Source organism: Schistocerca nitens, chromosome 3 (genome assembly GCF_023898315.1).
Source record: "Schistocerca nitens isolate TAMUIC-IGC-003100 chromosome 3, iqSchNite1.1, whole genome shotgun sequence".
NCBI classification, from domain to species: domain Eukaryota; kingdom Metazoa; phylum Arthropoda; class Insecta; order Orthoptera; family Acrididae; genus Schistocerca; species Schistocerca nitens.
Window position 1 is genome coordinate 224,066,515 of NC_064616.1, and position 20,377 is coordinate 224,086,891.

The 20,377-nt window shown below is 44.4% G+C and overlaps 1 protein-coding gene across 4 annotated transcripts in view; it reads left to right on the forward strand.

The window, feature by feature from the left end:
• LOC126248185 (transcription factor CP2) overlaps window positions 1–20,377 on the forward strand; it is a 916,521-nt gene that overhangs the window by 471,627 nt on the left and 424,517 nt on the right. Inside the window, exon 1 of one of the 4 annotated variants that reach the window (XM_049948964.1) lies at window positions 2,134–2,300. The exons of the other annotated variants lie outside the window; for them this stretch is intronic. Within the exon in view, the coding sequence (XP_049804921.1) occupies window positions 2,267–2,300 (34 nt within the window). The 5' untranslated portion in view covers window positions 2,134–2,266. Of the gene's footprint in view, window positions 1–2,133; window positions 2,301–20,377 lie in introns of those variants that run through there. 4 annotated transcript variants of the gene reach the window in all.

The window sequence follows — 20,377 nt, forward strand, 5'->3', positions numbered from 1 at the left end:
CAAAATACACACTATTTTTGTAAAAATACAGTTTCATTCTGCGTGTGTGAAAGTTTTGCAGTGTGTAGATACATCCTTCCCGCTTGTTTTCAACCTTATTTCAACCTGTTCCCGTGAGTAGCGCCGTCACAGCATGTCTTCAAGATGGCTGTTACTCTTAATGTTCGTCAGAAGCAACGTGCTGTCATAGAATTCCTGTGCTGTGAAAGCGAGACAGTGGGAAACATCCACAAGAGGTTGAAAAAGGTGTATGGAGATGCTGCTGTCGATCGCAGTACAGTTAGTCGGTGGGCAAGCAGGTCACGTGATTAAAGCTGGCACGGCAATATTGAGGATTGTCCTTGCAGTAGCAGGCCTCGTACTGCACACACTCCAGACAATGTGCAGACAGTTAACGAATTGGTGACTGCAGACAGACGCATCACAGTGATCGAATTGTCACGCTACGTTGGGATAGGGGAAGGAAGTGTTTGCAGAATACTGAAAGTGTTGGCGTTAAAAAAGGTTCGTGCCAGGTGGGTTCCCAGAATGTTAACAGTGGCTCACAAAGAAACAAGAAAAACGGTATGCAGCGAACTTTTGGAACATTACGAGAATGGAGGAGATGAATTTCTTGGAAGAATTGTGACAGGTGATGAAACATGACTCCATCATTTTTCACCATAGACGAAGAGGCAATCAATGGAGTGGCATCATGCAAATTCACCCAAGAAAAAAAATTCAAAACCACACCTTCTGCTGAAAAAGTTATGGCTACGGTGTTTTTCGATTCCGAAGGACTCTTGCTTGTGGACATCATGCCAAGTGGAACCACCATAAATTCTGATGAATATGTGACGACACTGAAGAAACTTCAAGCTCGACTGAGTCGTGTTCGACCACATCGGCAGAAACAGGATGTTTTGCTGTTGCACAACAATGCACGGCCACATGTCACTCAAAAAACCATGTAAACTATCACAAAACTTGGATGGACAACACTGAAACACCCGCCTTACACTCCTGACCTGGCTCCATGTGACTATCATCTCATTGGGAAACTGAAAAACTCTCTTCGTGGAACAAAGTTTGAAGATGATGACTCCCTTGTGCACGCTGCCAAACAGTGGCTCCGACAGGTTGGCCCAGAATTTTACCGTGCAGGTATACAGGCGCTGGTTCCAAGATGGCGTAAGGCAGTTAAGAGGGATGGAAATTATGTGGAGAAATGAAAATATTGTTCCTAAAGGATGTATCTACACACTATAAAACTTTCAAACATGTAGAATAAAAGATGGATTTAAAAGAAAATAGTGTGCATTTGTTTTTGAGTGACCCTCGTAAATTGTGAACAATAACGGTCCTGCCACAGATCTTTATGTATGCCAGACACTGCATTTTCTTATGGTTGCGTCTTTCAGATACGAACACGCTACTGAATTTCAAAATATCCACGGGTGTACTGCCAGTCTACACTGTCCAACGGGCACAATATTTCGGCGATCGCCTGATGATGGCGATATGTATGATCGCCGAAATATTGTGCCCGTTGGACACTGTAGACCGGCAGTACATCCGTGGATATTTTGATTATCAAATACGCCGGGAGAAACTCAAGAATCACATCATACACCTTTACGGGGAGGAGATGTACCGCAGCATGAAGAAATTTGAAAAGTTGCGCCACCGTAGACCTGATGATGGCGACATGTATGATCGCCGAAATATTGTGCCCGTTGGACACTGTAGACCGGCAGTACACCCGTGGATATTTTGATTATCAAATACGCCGGGAGAAACTCAGGACTCACGCTACTGAGTTCTTTGTACTTGTAAGTCTTTCATTTGATCGCATACCTGTTTCTGTACTTTGCAACGGTGCGAAATTGTATCAAAGCTTTACGTTTCGAGTTTTTGGGGAAAGAGACTATTTCTGGCGATTAGTGACGTGCAGGCGCGACAGAGCGCTCGACACGTGCGGCCGCGAGGTGTCGCCACCAGCTCCGCTGCTGTGCGCCAGCGGCGGCGTCATATCTGGGCGTCGTTATCCGCGCCATTAGAGACGCCCAGCTGACTCGCTGCCGCTGCGGACGTCAGTCGGCCTGCTTGCCGCGCGGCTCGAGAGATGTCGCCCCGAGCGGCGTCGGCGGCGCGCCAGTCTGTCCCGCGGTGGTGAGCTGCCCGCGCTATGTTCGCTGCCGGCTACAGCCGAACGACCACGAAAATGGCACGTGGCCGCTAAAGACGCGTCGCACCAGCTGGCGCAGCCGCGCAGTACACCGCTGGGATGACAAGAGGACCTGGCATTCGGTATCTCCACGGTCAGTCCCTACTCCATGTATTATACTCCGTACCACGCCGCGCCTGCATACTTTCAGCGCTGTCGCCACTCGTATTTCCGGCGCGGTCAGCAGCCTTTGCGTGCGCAGACGCTATAGCGGAGGACGTGGAATTAGCGAGCCGCGGCGCCAGCGGCGACCTCCCCCCTGCAGGACCGCTAGCGAAGGCAAACCGGTTGTCTGCGGCGATCAGCTGGCGCCCGAATGCGGCCTTTCGCCACTTGCTGGTTTTAGCGCAAACTACCAAGGACGCAGCTGGCTACACTGCTAGTAGCCGAGCCGACATCTCTCAAGATGTCACTACCCTGCGTTAGAACCTGTCTCGATAAGGAGGCTCCCACTACGAAGTCCTTCAACAAATTTCGCATTTACACGTGCTGTTCTCTTAAGCGTTATTACTTACTGAGGAGATAAGCCGAGTGTCAGCGAGAGAATAAATGATTCAAGTTACAAAACAACAAACTGAGGCAGGTTAAGTCAGCGACTCTGCTGTGCCAAAAATCTCTTCATTCACAATAAAGTGCTTTAATACGGCTAAAAACAAATTATGACTTCCTCCCGTGGAATACGCAACCAGTTTGGTGCTTTTGGCAACCCAATTCCCGTGTGCCATAGTTTGATTGTGTTTTGTATTGGGTGAATCGGGCAGCGATTTGCGTAGATAATGACGTGCCCTTAATTACAATGACATGGGTGTGGATAAGGTTTTATGGTTTGCTATGCTGTGCTAACTCCTCCATAGACAAATATGCAGGATATTGCAAAATCTGAAAGTGGCTGTTTCATTCTTTCTCTCTGACAAGATCACTCAGTAAGAGTCTACTCAAACATTTGTTTTACTACTTCGACTTTATTCACTTCCCTTTACTTAGAGAGATTTTAACAAAGACTACGTTTTCTCTATCTTTGTTTAGTATATGCATGTAGAACAGTATATATGGATATGGACTTGTCTTTCTTAAAACATATTAATCTCAAAAAATTGCAAAAAACAGTGCAGGGGCTAATGACCCAGGTGGGGCGTTTCATGAGCGCATAATGACAATAATAACTCTCTTCTGCGATGACGATCACATCGAAACTTTTAAATATATGCTAATGTGCCAAGCAAAATGTAAGTATTGCTGGAATTGTTTTGCTACTGATATTTCGTGAGCTTGCCTTCCTTCCGCCAAGGAAAGGAATAATTATTGCTTTTATTTCATACGCTTTAGATTATAAACTACAAAAATTTCGAGGAACGAAATAGTAATTTGTAAATATTTGTCTTCGCGAAGTTCATTGAGTACCTTCGCTTTGAGTTGTGTACTTTTGTTTCTCCAGCGTTGCATCCTGTCCTGCAGTTCGTTCCTAATTACTTATCAGTCCGTCCAAAGCTCAACCGTTGTCGTTTATGCGGTTCCGTAAACAAAGCAATTCTTCTGGACCACAGATTGTAGTGTCCGTTTCTGTTGTTCCCAGGCATGAAGATGACGCCCCCCTACACTTAGTCATCGTCCAACTCTTAGCTTAGATCTAGAAGCCACTTGTGCTTCACTAAACTAAGGAACACTAATCTTGTATTTGCCTAGCGTGAATTGCGGAGTAAACAAAAGATGACACCGAGGAGGAAGTACTGTATTGAGATAGCAACTTACCACTGTAATAATTGTTTCTCATTAGCACTTTGTAGATGTACTAGTAAACATAGGGCCTCGTTAAAAAATATACTACAGAAGCGCAAAAATCGTCTACATTAGTTGATTGCGTCTAATGTACGGAGCAATACACTTTAACGAGCGTTTTAGTTAGATTGTGTCAGGCATTAGTAAAAACGTACTCATAAACCTGCCCATAAATGTTCAGAATGTGTCTAACCCTGATTGCATATATCGATTGAACGATGCATGGTTGTGGATATGGCTAAAGTGAGCCTATAAACCGATGCATCGCTTTTTAATCACTTAATCCCCCTCGTGCTGGTTTTCCCGTGCTACCTAGTTGTTGTATTGAGTAACGTAGGTCGACATTTTAGTATAGCTGAAATGCGACATGACCATTGTAAGTTCAAGGAAACGGAGATCCTTTCCCGGAGGGCAGTGTTTATCGTGTTCGACTTATCGGTCGCATTATCAGTTGTGCTAGCGAGAAGTATCGAACACATGGCAACAGTGCGCCTTGGGTAAGATAAATGGCAGACGGAACTTCAAAAATTTACTTACGCGCCAGAGACGAGAAAATGAAACAGCATTTCGAGCTCTTTATATTCTACGTGGGAGCACGCGGTCGCTAATTGGAATGGGTTGTGTCGATAGGAACGTACAAAGCACGTAGCGTTTGTGGCAGAAACACAAGTAGCGCCTGCGGTATTGTGATAAGTGTGTTGTAGTGACTCCAGCTTTCAACCTGGAGGTCGGTTTGTGGCAAAATGCTATGAGAAAGAACACGCAACATGCATTGGAAATCTGTGGTGTAGGAAAAGGGGGTGGGGGGAGTACACTGGTTATCAGGACCCTATGACATTCTCGCAAGAACGATAGATCTAGCACAGGGCATCATATTTTGTCAAGCAACCTATACATTCAGTTGCTCTATCTCTAACGACCTCATCGCCGAATGGACGATCATTCCTAGCCCTCCTTTTTCCTTTCTGTCCTCAGATCTGCTCGTATGGAGTTACAGCAGCTCTGAAGAGTACTGTACTGTGTTGATTATGACAGATTGAGGTAGGTTACAGGTAAATGAAACCTGGTCGATTGAATTGTGTCGCTGGAGATGAGGGCAGCAGTATAATGTTTTGTGCTTCGGATCGGAAGAGATGGATTTATTCGTGTACCATTAGAAAATCTGATATGGAGCACTAAAGATAACCTTTTACTTTCGGTCCTATTCTTCTCTCCGGGGAAAATATAAAAAAGAAAAAGGAGGCGGTCTGGTCAAATTGCTCCTCAAGTAGTTACGAAGTGCTTCTTTATCCACCCGAACATCATTTAGTTCTCTTAGGAAAAAGTGTACGCGTCGAATCTGTTTTGTTTTATATGTGTATTAACAGAACTGAAGCAATTTTTTCCTGTAGCAACACACTGTAATTGGCGCATCATTCAATGAGAAAAGAAATTTGAAGCAGCAGTCTGAACCGACATATGTAAGTCCAAAGTGAATCGCATGCTTATTGTCAAAATAACTTTGTGGATGGCCTGCGACAGATCTTCAAAGAGGCTGCCTCAAAACTAACGGCATAAGTTACACGGATGTAACAATGGTTACAGAGCGAGAGGGCTTAGCGGTTAAGGCATCGGCCTGGAGGACGTGCGTTCGCATCACCGAGCCACGATTCAGATTTGGTTTCCTCGCATTGCAAAGTGCGAATAACGCGATGCTTTCTTTGAAATCGCGTGGACGATTTCTTTCTACACCCGTGTTGAATTTGGAACGTTGTTCCGTCTCTAATGACTCGTTGTCAACTGGACGTTAATACCTGATACTCCAGCTTCCATCGCACCAGTGATTGAACAACTCTTTCGAACCGTCGGTTTTGTGTCGAATTCTTTCAAAAGCAACAAATGTTGACGAGTGCTACTCTATATTGTCAGCTATAGTTGTGTAAACTAATCTCATCCAGACGCCATAGAAAAAAAAAAGTCTCGGAGCACTGGCCGCGTGACTGATAATATGCAGAGAAAAACTTCTGACGTATGAGCCGAGCCATGGAAGGTGTGTCAGAGCTTCTACAGAAAACGCATGAATGGTGGTAGCTCTGGCAAAGACGATCATTGACTATCAAACCGTATGTTGTTCTGCGTCCAACAGTAGGCGTTGTTCCATTGGGCGCATACAATCTACATCTACATCCATACTCCGCAAGCCACCTGACGGTGTGTGGCGGAGGGTACTTTGAGTACCTCTATCGGTTCTCCCTTCTATTCCAGTCTCGTATAGTTCGCGGAAAGAAAGATTGTCGGTATGCCTCTGTGTGGGCTCTAATATCTCTGATTTCATCCCCGTGGTCTCTTCGCGAGATATACGTAGGAGCGAGCAATATACTGCTTGACTCCTCGGTGAAGGTATGTTCTCTAAACTTCAACAACAGCCCATACCGAGCTAATGAGCGTCTCTCTTGCAGAGTCGTCCACTGGAGTTTATCTATCATCTCCGTAACGCTTGCGTGACTACTAAATGATACTGTAACGAAGCACGCTGCTCTCCGTTGTATCTTCTCTATCTCTTCTTTCAACTCTATCTGGTACGGATCCCACACTGCTGAGCAGTATTCAAGCAGTGGGCGAACAAGTGTACTGTAACCTACTGCCTTTGTTTTCGGATTTCATTTCCTTAGGATTCTTCCAATGAATCTCAATCTGGCATCTGCTTTACCAACGATCAACTTTATATGATCATTCCATTTTAAATCACTCCTAATGCGTACTCCCAGATAATTTATGGAATTAACTGCTTCCAGTTGCTGACCTGCTATATTGTAGCTAAATGATAAAGGATCTTTCTTTCTATGTAGCACATTACACTTGTCTACATTGAGATTCAATTGCCATTCCCTGCACCATGCGTCAATACGTTGCAGATCCTCTTGCATATCACTACAATTTTCCATTGTTACAACCTCTCGATATACTACAGCATCATCCGCAAAAAGCCTCAGTGAATTTCCGATGTTATCCACAAGGTCATTTATACAGGTTGTTACAAAAAGGTACGGCCAAACTTTCAGGAAACATTCCTCACACGCAAATAAAGAAAAGATGTTATGTGGACATGTGTCCGGAAACGCTTAATTTCCATGTTAGAGCTCATTTTAGTTTCGTCAGTATGTACTGTACTTCCTCGATTCACCGCCAGTTGGCCCAATTGAAGGAAGGTAATGTTGACTTCGGTGCTTGTGTTGACATGCGACTCATTGCTCTACAGTACTAGCATCAAGCACATCAGTACGTAGCATCAACAGGTTAGTGTTAATCACGAACGTGGTTTTGCAGCCAGTGCAATGTTTACAAATGCGGAGTTGGCAGATGCCCATTTGATGTATGGATTAGCACGGGGCAATAGCCGTGGCGCGGTACGTTTGTATCGAGACAGATTTCCAGAACGAAGGTGTCCCGACAGGAAGACGTTCGAAGCAATTGATCGGCGTCTTAGGGAGCACGGAACATTCCAGCCTATGACTCGCGACTGGGGAAGACCTAGAACGACTAGGACACCTGCAATGGACGAGACAATTCTTCGTGCAGTTGCCGATAACCCTGATGTCAGCGTCAGAGAAGTTGCTGCTGTACAAGGTAACGTTGACCACGTCACTGTATGGAGAATGCTACGGGAGAACCAGTTGTTTCCGTACCATGTACAGCATGTGCAGGCACTACCAGCAGCTGATTGGCCTCCACGGGTACACTTCTGCGAATGGTTCATCCAACAATGTGTCAATCCTCATTTCAGTGCAAATGTTCTCTTTACGGATGAGGCTTCATTCCAACGTGATCAAATTGTAAACTTTCACAATCAACATGTGTGGGCTGACCAGAATCCGCACGCAATTGTGCAATCACGTCATCAACACAGATTTTCTGTGAACGTTTGGACAGACATTGTTGGTGATGTCTTGATTGGGCCCCATGTTCTTCCACCTAAGCTCAATGGAGCACGTTATCATGATTTCATACGGGATACTCTACCTGTGCTGCTAGAACATGTGCCTTTACAAGTACGACACAACATGTGGTTAATGCACGATGGAGCTCCTGCACATATCAGTCGAAGTGTTCTTACGCTTCTCAACAACAGATTCGGTGACCGATGGATTGGTAGAGGCGGACCAATTCCATGGCCTCCACGCTCTCCTGACCTCAACCCTCTTGACTTTCATTTATGGGGGCATTTGAAAGCTCTTGTCTACGCAACCCCGGTACCAAATGTAGAGACTCTTCGTGCTCGTATTGTGGACGGCTGTGATACAATACGCCATTCTCCAGGGCTGCATCAGCGTATCAGGGATTCCACGCGACGGAGGGTGGATGCATGTATCCTCGCTAACGGAGGACATTAGGAACATTTCCTGTAACAAAGTGTTTGAAGTCACGCTGGTACGTTCTGTTGCTGTGTGTTTCCATTCCATGATTAATGTGATTTGAAGACAGTTGCTGTCAAATGTGTTCATACGCGTCGCATTTAGCGTTTTCTTAAGCGCCGTAAGGGAACCACCCCCTAACCACGGAAAATCACCGCTATGCCAAACACCACCTCCTCCGTGCTTCACAGTTGGCATTACAAATATACAGTTCCGTACTGTCGCCTGATAAACAAAGTAAGAGCCTACGGAATATCAGACCAGCTGTGTGGCTGGATTGAAGAGTTTTTAGCAAACAGAACACAGCATGTTGTTATCAATGGAGAGACGTCTACAGACGTTAAAGTAACCTCTGGTGTGCCACAGGGGAGTGTTATGGGACCATTGCTTTTCAAAATATAAATAAATGACCTAGTAGATAGTGTCGGAAGTTCCATGCGGCTTTTAGCGGATTATGCTGTAGTATACGGAGAAGTTGCAGCATTAGAAAATTGCAGCGAAATGCAGGAAGATCTGCAACGGGTAGGCACTTGGTGCAGGGGGTGACAACTGACCCTTAACACAGACAAATGTAATGTATTGCGAATACATAGAAAGAAGGATCCTTTATTGTATGATTATATGATAGCGGAACAAACAGTGGTAGCAGTTACTTCTGTAAAATATCTGGGAGTATGCGTACGGAACGATTTGAAGTGGAATGATCATATAAAATTAATTGTCGGTAAGGCGGGTGCCAGGTTGCAACTCGCGAGTGATTCCTTACTCCGCTTTCAGGCGATTTTTTTCGACCACCCTCCGCAATGCAAAACGGTCCACATTCATCAGTATTTGATCGCTTCCTGGTCTTGGTTAGGCTGCGGTACTTCCTTCGCTTTTCCACTTCACAACCACATCACCAACAGTAGACTTGGGCAGCTTCAGAAGGGTTGGTGTGTCCCTGATGTTTTTGCTACTCACGTCACACCCAATGACTAGTCGACGCACTAAGTCACTGAGCCCACCTGACCGAGCCATACTGCTGTTACTACACTATTGACAACACAAAGTACCCTACCTTCTTTTATAGAGCGGGTCTGCGCCTCGTGACATCTAGTGGTCAATTCCACATTACACAGGTGTGTCCCAATACTTTTGATCTGATTGTGTGCTTCATAAGTTCAGAAATAGAAAATGCTAAAAAAAGTAGTGATAGTATAAGAACAAAGTGAAATCAGTTTACAGTAATAAATGAGTTTAACAATATGTACGATACCATCCGAGGTTTAATATCTCGCCTTCTGGTTCAAATGGTTCAAATGGCTCTGAGCACTATGGGACTTAACCGAGCGAGGTGGCGCAGTGGTTAGCACACTGGACTCGCATTCGGGAGGACGACGGTTCAATCCCGCGTCCGACCATCCTGATTTAGGTTTTCCGTGATTTCCCTAGATCACTCCAGGCAAATTCCGGGATGGTTCCTTTGAAAGGGCACGGCCGACTTCCTTCCCAATCCTTCCCTAATCCGAGCTTGTGCTCCGTCTCTAATGACCTCGTTGTCGACGGGTCGTTAAACACCAATATCCTCCACTATGGGACTTAACATCTGAGGTCATCATTCCGCTAGAACTTAGAACTACTTAAACCTAACTAACCTAAGGACAGCACACACATCCATGCCCGAGGCAGGATTCGAACCTGCGACCGTAGCGGTCGCGTGGTTCCAGACTGAAGCGCCTAGAACCGCTCGGCCACAACGGCCGACTCGCCTTCTGGTACATTTGCTCTACATCTAATTGGATGCCCATCTGAATGATATGTTTTGGATACCCTTACTCGCCAGCCAAAACTTCACAGTAACGTCACCTACGTGTACACCAATCCAAATAATGAAGACAAATGGCCGGCCGCGGTGGTCTCGCGGTTCTAGGCGCGCAGTCAGGAACCGTGCGACTGCTACGGTCGCAGGTTCGAATCCTGCCTCGGCCATGGATGTGTGTGATGTCCTTAGGTTAGTTAGGTTTAAGTAGTTCTAAGTTCTAGGGGACTAATGACCACAGCAGTTGAGTCCCATAGTGCTCAGAGCCATTTGAACCATTTTTGAAGACAAATGTACGAAGCCCTCAGTATTAAGTACGAAACGTCGAAGCGCACCTTACAATATTAGTAATCTCATTTGTGACTGGTTACTGATCTCGTTTGGCTAGTATACTAGTCATTTACACAGTCACGGTAGGCTCAAAATTTAAATATCTACTTTCAGAGAATTTTGTCGCAAACGTCATTATGTACGTACCACTTGCATACAACGTGATAACATTTTGTTTCACAGTTACCACATAGAATATATTTTTGCCTTAACAATTGATTGCGGGCATTCGGGTTTGTCTCCCTAATGACCACTTCAGGTTACGTGGTGTACTTTTCTATTTGCGTAAATAGCCGGAAATGGCACTGCAGGAGTTGACCTCGCGAGGAACACACTGTGTATACCTATGGATTCTGTTCACATGATAATGAACCTGAGGCAAACTGCATAGTTGTCCATACGTAGAGAAAACAATGAAAATTATAGTATACAATTCTCATTTTCTTAAATAGCGTGTGGTAGTTGAAGAAATGGCTATTCAGTAAAATCGAGGTAAATATTGGCGTCTATATTGTTCTGTTACTAATTTTTTGCATCCTGATTTATCGTTAGGTATATGCAGAAGTTGTTGTGGAAGACAGAGATTGCTTTATCGATCCTTGTTTATTTTTCTTATGCTTGCTGCATCTAACTGAAGCTGTCGGGCAGATTCTAATACTATCTAAAGGTCAAATTACATAGACTCGTGGCATGAATGAGTGTCACATTGAAACTACGTGAGATTCCCAAAATTGTGCGAAAGATATGTGGCGAACGCTTTTCTGTGATGCAAATGTCTGTTATCCAACTGTGCTCTTCATAAATATTTTCCTCGATATGAGTAAGAACGTCACACCGAACAAATACGCTTACACCTGGAGGGATTTTGGCCTATAAGGACGAATTTACCTGAAAGGCATAAGAAAAGGCCTCAGGCATATTTTGCTAGCTCTCGTAGGTTTTCAAACGTGCAGTTCATTGTACCGTAAAAGTGTCCATCAGTCTCAGATAGTAAATCTGTATCGAATGTTTTTTACTTTCGGCGAATTTCAACAGTATTAATCAGTCTAGCACGCCTTGTTACTTTCAGGAGCCTAGAAACTTTTAGGATCACTTTTCTTGTAAAATTCAGCGTAAAAATATAGTGCTCAGTCTGAGATACACCAAAGTTGAACTCAATCTTCGAGGCGGATTAAAAATTTATCCCACACTGAACCTGCAATCAGTTTCTCTCAATTAAAAGAAAAATCTACCAAGGAACCCGTTTTGAAAGTTTATTCAGTTATTCAAGCATACAATTTGCTCCTGTGTGATAGATTTAATTGTGCATGGGTCTACAAGCTCACGCTGTGTAAGAGGTATTCTTTGCGAAATTATTTCATTCAGTATGGCTAGCTTCTTATGATTCGCAAATAAAAGCCTCCGTTGTGCCTGGAGCGGTAGGAAATGGAGGACCTGATTTGGATCTGTTCCGTGATACTAGAGACATCCAGCTTAGAGTGCCGATAGGACATAGGTGCGGTACAGTATTAGCGATATAGTTAGTCATTGTGAGCAAAATCTTGAACTTCGACGATCACGTTGTTCACAGTACCAAATGAACGATCCAGGATAATTTATATTAAGTTTTGTATCCCGGAATCAACTGTTATAATCTTTCATCGGGCTTTCGTTGCTACTGGATATTAAACATAGAACTCCTAATCGTTTGTGGACTTAACTTTATAAAACTGTACAAAGACTTTTCTTGTACAGTGCCACGTAACTAACCGAGCAGCAAAAACACAAATTCGTTAATTCGTTGTTCCCGGTGACCTGGAACAACTGAAATTACAAAACCGCCTCTTTGCACATACATGGCACATACCGAATGATTACATACCAAAACCCCTGCCGTTTTCCATCTCCAAGCGATGCGTAAGCCGTGGAGAAACGCTTTGTTTGTAATGACCTCGATGCATATAGGACGTTAAACAGTAAATAAACATTGGTGCGCGCAAATTGTCTGCTCTCCTTCACATGAGTGGCCGTGTCACTGATTTCAAAAAGAAAAACAAGTAAAAATCATAAGTTCTCTAATACATGATAGCTACATCTAAATTAAAGGCGGATTTCGTACACGTGGTCATAAATGGCTCAAATGGCTCTGAGCACTATGGGACTTAACATCTATGGTCATCAGTCCCCTAGAACTTAGAACTACTTAAACCTAACTAACCTAAGGACATCACACAACACCCAGCCATCACGAGGCAGAGAAAATCCCTGACCCCGCCGGGAATCGAACCCGGGAACCCGGGCGTGGGAAGCGAGAACGCTACCGCACGACCACGAGATGCGGGCTGGTCATAAATGGCTGAGCGATCTGCGTGCTCTGATCTCGCACTGCATGCCAGCGCTTTCCGAATCGTGTTTTATGAATCAGTAGTGTTTCGTGGGAGGTTCGTAAAGGTCCCTTGAAATGTGTAAGATAAAATCTGCATACAGAGTTATTTCAACAGAACAAATGAATACGGAATGTCAAAGACAAAAACAGCCCTTCGGTACAGCTTTTATCTTGTATGTAATTTAAAATCGGCGTTGTTAGAAAACTGATATTGTGAAGGCAGCAAAAAGTGCCACAGAATTTTCTTAAAAACAGTATAGTGGTGTTTCACAAACTGCAATGCTACTAGTTCCATCAGTGTATAGCATTAACAGAAAAGTGTTTGAAAGAAATCTTTGTGTTGTGCAGTTCAGCCGGGATCTCAGGCAGGTATGGTAATGTATTACAGTTAAGATGGTGTGTTAGGTATCTGATGTTCCAAGCAGGGTGCTTAAAAGTCTACATCCTAGAAAATTGAGGACGAAGACACAGTGCCTGGAAACCACATCGGTTGTCCATTGTGATGCAACTTAACTATACGTGACAATGTTCATGTAATTTCGTGTACAAGCACTCTTTAGTCGTCGACGGTCCCATTCTTGTAGGATCTTTCTCCGGCCGCAGCGATGTTGGAGATTTGATGTTTTACCAGATTCCTGATATTCACGGCACACTCACGAAACGGTCGCACGGGAAAGTCCCCACTTCATCGCTACCTCGGAGATGCTGTGTCCCACCGCTCGTGCGCCGACTGTAACACCACGTTCAAACTCACTTAAATCTTGATAACCTGCCATTGTAGCAGTGGTAACCGATCTAACAATTGTGCCAGACGCTTGTTGTCTTATATAGGCGTTGTCGACCGCAGCGTCGTATTCCACCTGTTTACAAATCTCTGTATTTGAATACGCATGCCTGTACCAGTTTCTTTGGCGCCTCAGTGTATAATGCTGGTAGAAGTTTGTGACTCCCAGCAAAATATTTTAGCGCAGTACCGCACTACCTGCTGCCTGGTGCATTGCCAGTGTAACTTACGCCTTGATTTCTTCCAGTGGACATTTCACAGCACAGCTTAGTTTGTATCAAGCGAGAACTTGATTGCAATACCTGCATGCTGGTCCGGAGGACTGTGCTCTCTCACCAAGCTGAATGATGCATTCGTAAAGAGAGTCTTATAGACCATTTAATAATGCAGTTTGAAATTCTCTCTATATAAAACTGGCGTACCGGTATTGCTTCTTTGCTTCGAATTGCATAATAGTCACAACAGGATAAACGTAGAAACTGAGTCCAGTGAACAGAATTTATTTAAAATTTACGTATCCCAAGATGTGTAAGATGTTCGAACAAATACTAGAATGCCGATTAGATCGATTTAATTCCTTGTTTGTTACCTCTTTCTTTTATAAAAATAGTGCGAACTGAGAGATAGTGATCTGGTTAGTATATTTGGTTCGTATTTAGCAGGAGCGAGATCAAATTTTCCATCCTGCCATCCATATTTGTCTTCCTTAGTCTCGTAAATCATCTCAGGCGACTGCCAGAGGCGTCCTTTAACAAGGGCCTCGCTGATTGCCTTGCCGTCCTTCAGCACCTGAGTTAGAATTCTATCTGGAATTACCTCAGGTAATATTCTACGAAGAATGACCAATTTTGCATTCTTATTCAAACAAACTGTTGAAATCGGGTGGTGTGAAACACTGTTTCGTTTCAGTACCTGAAATTTTAACTTATTGTCTCCGTAGTATTTGTATTGGATCCAAACAACCGCGCTGAGCAGTGCCGTTGACACCCACTTTTTGAGCAAAATGCACAATATACAAGTGTGAAACTTAGCATGGATTGAATTCTTTGTGCATCATTTGAGACAGTTAGGGACAATAAGCGAATTTTAGACGATCAACAGAGGAAATACAAGGGAAGATCAGATGCCACGGTTAAGCGTACTCCAATACTCTTCGATGTCATCCTTAAAATTGCTGATTTCAACATGTTGCTGTGATCACAACACTACAAATAGAACAGTCAGGAAATGAATAGGAACGAACTGCCTTTTTCCGTAGAAAATCATAAGACTCTTAGGAAAACAGCTGACTTCTAGTACAAAACGCTCTGTGCAGACCGTTGAAAATGTTAGTCCTTCTCTGCCTCGTGATGACTGGGTGTTGTGTGATGTCGTTAGGTTGGTTAGGTTTAAGTAGTTCTAAGTTCTAGGGGACTGATGACCATAGATGTTAAGTCCCATAGTGCTCAGAGCCATTTGAACCATTATTATTATTTTTTTTTTTTGTTACAGTCCATCCAGCGTGAAGTGGAAACGACTTTTTCAGGAGTGCAATCAAAATTACTGCGAACACTTTTTGAAAGAACTTTCCTTGCAATTTTTTGAAGCCACGGCGACACTACTGCTTGATGAATACGAAGAAAGGAACGTTCCGTCGTCAACGAGATCATTACAAACGTTGCAGAAGCTCGGGTTAGGGAAGGATGGGGAACGAAATAGGTCGTTCCCTTTTTAAAGGTACCATAGAGGCATATTCCTGGAGCGATTTAGGGAAATCACGGAAAAGCTAAATCCGTATATCAAACGGGGATTCGAACCGTCATCTTCCCGCATGCGAATAAAGTGTGCTAACCACTGCGCCACCTCGCTCGATGAGCCCGAAGATAGCTCTTGTTTAAACTCCCAGTACTTGTGATCTTTACGTACACTCTACCAACTGAGTTATCGCAGCAGTTTACACCTCCCAGAAAGTTTCAAATCAACATACACTCTGCTGCAAGGTGAAAATTCATTCTTGAATTCAGGAACACGGGGTTCAGACCCTCATCCTTCACCACGACCTACTTTTTCCGTCCTTTCCCTAATTCGGTTTAGGTAACTGTCGTTTTGGCTCCTTTGGAAAGGATACGGCCAGTTTCTTATCCTTCCTGCCTTACACGTCTCTTCTGATCTCGTCGTCGACGGGATGTTAAACACTAATCTTCCTTACTTCTTCCTTTAGCTCTGTGTTAATCGTTTCAGCAGTTGTAGAACAGAGAAGTATGGATCGCATTCCATCAGAGAACATTCGAAAGTAATAAGCTCAAATGCTGAGATCGAATGGCGCTGTTCTGTTGCGCTGAGAGAACATTGATTAGCGCGCTTCTCAACGTCGTGGGATGCGAGCAGAAGCTTAAGCTGTGGTGTTCATTTGTGGGAATGTCTTATCAGCGGACGAGGAACCCCCAGTCCAACGTACAAGCGGCTACCGCCCGCTAGCTAGCTCGCTGGACACGTTCTAGTGATTAGGAATTATGCGGGAGAACAGTGTTTTTACCCTGTTCTAAAGCGAATGGTCCGCGTTTACCTCCCCCTGACCAGGGCATGAAACGTCAAATGTCTAATTTTATATTGTGGGCGACTGTGATGACTGCTTGTGCAGTGTTATGTAATGTTATGGATGCGTGTGAGAGGAAATGAATGAGGAACGAGAAGTCTGCTAGCAACACACAATCCTATACGCTTGAAAACCTTCACGTTCTGACACGGGTCATCGTCAGCAGTGACTTGCACCGTCATTACTAAAACCGCATCTAAAACTTTATAAAGCCAGCCACAGTATATTGCATTGTGGATAATATTAAATATCATTGGTTGTACGTATTTTATTTATAATACTAAAGTATCGTGGAATAACAAGTATTCTTGTCTCCATTACCGGATGCTGGCACTAGGACGGAGTTGGCGTCCGAGATGGTCCCACACAGGGACAGATATGGGAGTCTTGTTGGGCACGGGAGTACCTCAACATCACGCAGACAGTCCGTAGACACATGTGCCATGTGTGGGCGAGCATTGTACTGTTGAAAAATGGCACTGAGATGTAATACTTGAGGACGTAGGACATTTGTGTTGTGTCGTTGTGTTGCCAGAGTTTCCTCAGTGTCTACCAGCCGTGACCTGAAGTCAAACCGGATGGCTCTCTACACCGTGGCACCAGGAGTAAAACTGCTGTGCCTCCCCAAAACATTGGAGGAATGGGAGCGCTTAGCAGACCGCCGCCATACTCGTCAACGAAGATCTTCCGGAGTCAAGTAGAACCGCAGTTTATCGCTGAACACAAGGTGACGCCTTTCATCAGCGATCCCCAATCACTGTATCACTCCAAACGCAGAAGTTTGTGCTGAGATGTTGACGTTAGCCTACGCATGATACGGTAACTCCCTAATCCGGCTGCTCGTAGTCTCCGACCAGAGGTTTAGGATGATACAGTATGTTGCAGGGAATCCATTACCTGTACTCGGATGGCAGGCGCGGATGTGGAGGGGGACCGATAGAGGTGGCGCAGTGGTTAGCACACTGGACTCGCATTTGGGAGGACGACGTTTCAAACCCGCGTCCGGACATCATGATTTAAGTTTTCTGTAATTTCTCTAAATCGCTTCAGGCAAATGCCGGGATGGTTCCTTTAACACGGCACGGCCGATTTCCTCCATCACCCACCCCTAATACTAGCCTGTGCTCCGTCTCCAATGAACTCGTTGTCGAAGGGACGTTGAAAACTAATCTTCCTCTCCTCCATGCAGAGGGGTTACGATGTGCGTGGTGCACAATACAGCGTTCTCCCTCGTGGACAAACTTTGTTATCCGGTAATAACACTTCCCCTCACTGTCCTACATCGGGCCACTGTCACATCCGAATGCAACACGTATCTGGATATTGCGTGGCCGCGCGGGATTAGCCGAACGGTCCAAGGCGCTGCAGTCATGGACTGTGCGGCTAGTCCCGGCGGAGGTTCGAGTCCTCCCTCGGGCATGTGTGTGTGTGTGTGTGTTTGTCCTTAGGATAATTTAGGTTAAGTAGTGTGTAAGCTTAGGGACTGATGACCTTAGCAGTTAAGTCCCATAAGACTTCACACACATTTGAACATTTTTGATATTGCGTGATAAGACCTCCCTACCAAATGGAGACCAACAGTAAGGCCCCTTTCAAACAGCGTAAGGTGCTGATAATGCTGTCTCACAAGAGTACGTGGAAGCTCCGTGTCCTTCAGTGATCGCGCAACGTCTGACGCAGATCACGTCCTCTTACAGCCTAATAGGATACTAGGCTTGGTAACAACACTAAACACGAACAATACCAATGCACTCTGATTGCCGTTCTGCCTGTCTCGGACAGTTGCAATTGTGATCGTTCACTTACGCGCCGATGGTGTGTACAAGTACAAAGTTGCATTGACAGTCAACCTTGCCTTCTGTGTGCTTATTTTTTTATGTTTCTTTTTTTTCCAGGTTGTGTATATGCGGCAGGAAGTCCACCGTTTAGCTTCTGTGGAATCTCTGTTGTGTCTGATTTTACAGTCATGGTTATTTCGTGAGAGATGGGAAGTAATAGGTATCTTGACTACCTGAAAACGTGCGTTCATTGATTTTCAGCTGTAACCTTCAGGGCGATGCATAGTGTCTCACTTGCCACTGGAGTTTCATGAGCATCCCCGGAACTCGCTGGCACTTAGTAAACGAACGCGTGGCGCTACATGCTGTTCGCCTTCGGATCTTCTCTAACTCGTTATAAATACTACCTGCAAGGTATGCAGGCTAACGGGCAATACTCAGCAATCGATCGAACGAGAATTTTTTACGTCCTAGGATTCTTCCAATGCTTGCCTTTTCTGCAACTTGTTTCCTTTCGTCATTCCACCTTAGATCGCTACGGATGCACACTCTTTGGTATTTTGTGGTCATAACTATTTCCCGCGTTTTATCGTCAATGATACAATCAAACAATTAGTCTTTTCGTCTATTTACACGCAGTACATTACATTTGTTTAAGTTTTCTGTCAACAGCCTGGCTTTGCCTCAAAGTTCGATCCTCTGCAGATCGTTTTCTGATATTTCAAATTCCCAGCGTACGGCAGAGTTCTCTGCAATCTGTCTCATGGCATTAATCACCAAGTAATTTATATATGTCGTTAATAGTAACGTTCTTATAACACCTCTGGGGGGCACCTTCAGAAATTTTTTTATCTGACGGAAATTCCCCGCCTCGGGCATGGCTATGGGTTTTTAATATACCGTTATAACATTATATCCTGTGTATACGTAAGAAATAATTCATCGTCTACGTTGGCTTGGTAATCGCGTGAAGTATGTTATTCAAATCAAACATTGAGAAATTTTGATCGCGAGAACGATGAGAAAAATTTCAACACCGAAGAAACCAGTGTTCTCTTTCCCTACTTCAGCGCAGAGACAAAGTGAGTCTTGAACACTATGTAATAAGTTCTTATCGGCGGAGATCGTGCGTCAATAATAAAGAACATGGCACGTGACGCCAAGTTCATATCCAATTAGTAAACCGTCGTTATCTTTCAAGTGCGCCGATAACCGGTTAATGTGCGTACATTCAGGGACATTCAAGTTGAAAGTATCGAGATTGGACTGGAATTTATCTTTAATTCTTTCTCTCTGTATCCCTCTCTCTCCCCCTCCCTCCCCTCCCCCCCCCCCTCTCTCTCTCTCTCTCTCTCTCTCTCTCTCTCTCTCTCTCTCTCTCTCTCTCTCTCAATCTTTGTGCTGTATTGGAGTCAACAAAAGTATGTACATATGCATAGATGTACGTAGTTAAGTAGTAGTTTCGGAATGTGAAGTTTTCTCTTCGGTTGTGGACTAGTGTGGATGATTGCAGAATGACAAAGAACCGACATTTAGAAACTGAGTAACGATCGTACATCTGTCTTCTACGTGAGTAGTTTCTAGGAGTACAAGAGTCTTTAATAAATAAATAGGCAAAGAGTTACATTGCCCCTGTATGTTATCAAATAAATGTTATAAGGCAAGTGCATTCTAACACAATCACAAACTACACCAGTTTCGGGTCTACCAGTGTATAAACTGATGTCAGATATTGATTTCGTTTCGTTAATTATGTACGAGGATGAGTCAAATGAAAACCTTAATTTTGTAATAACAAATCGAAATTTCGCGCCGGTATCCTGTAAGTTCGTAAGCATGCTACAAACAGCGTGCAGAATGGCCTGTAGGTGGCAGCATAGTGCAGATGCACACATACCGTCGCAGTATCAATATAAAGATGGCCGCCCCACTTACGACTTGCACCAGGGAAGAACAGCGTTCTGTTATTCGGTTTTTGCGTAGTGAAGGTGCGAAACCTATTGAAATTCATCGGCGAATGAAGGTTCAGTACGGTGATCCATGTTTGTCACAGCAGCAAGTCTACGAATGAAGTAGGAAGTTCGCAAATGGTGTGACTTCCGTGGAAGGTGCTCCTCGTCCAGGTCAGGCACAACGAGTTGTGACTCCACAGAACATTGCAGCAGTTGAACCCATAGTGAAGGAAAACCGCCGAGTGACACTGAATGACATTGCAGCATGTTTACAGATTAGTCACGGGTCAGCACACCACATTTTGCATGATGTGCTCCAGTTTCACAAAGTGTCTGCAAGGTGGGTGCCACGGCAGCTGACTCCTGAAATGAGAGAACGACGTGTTGATGCATGTGAAGAACTTCTTCGGCGCATTTAACGA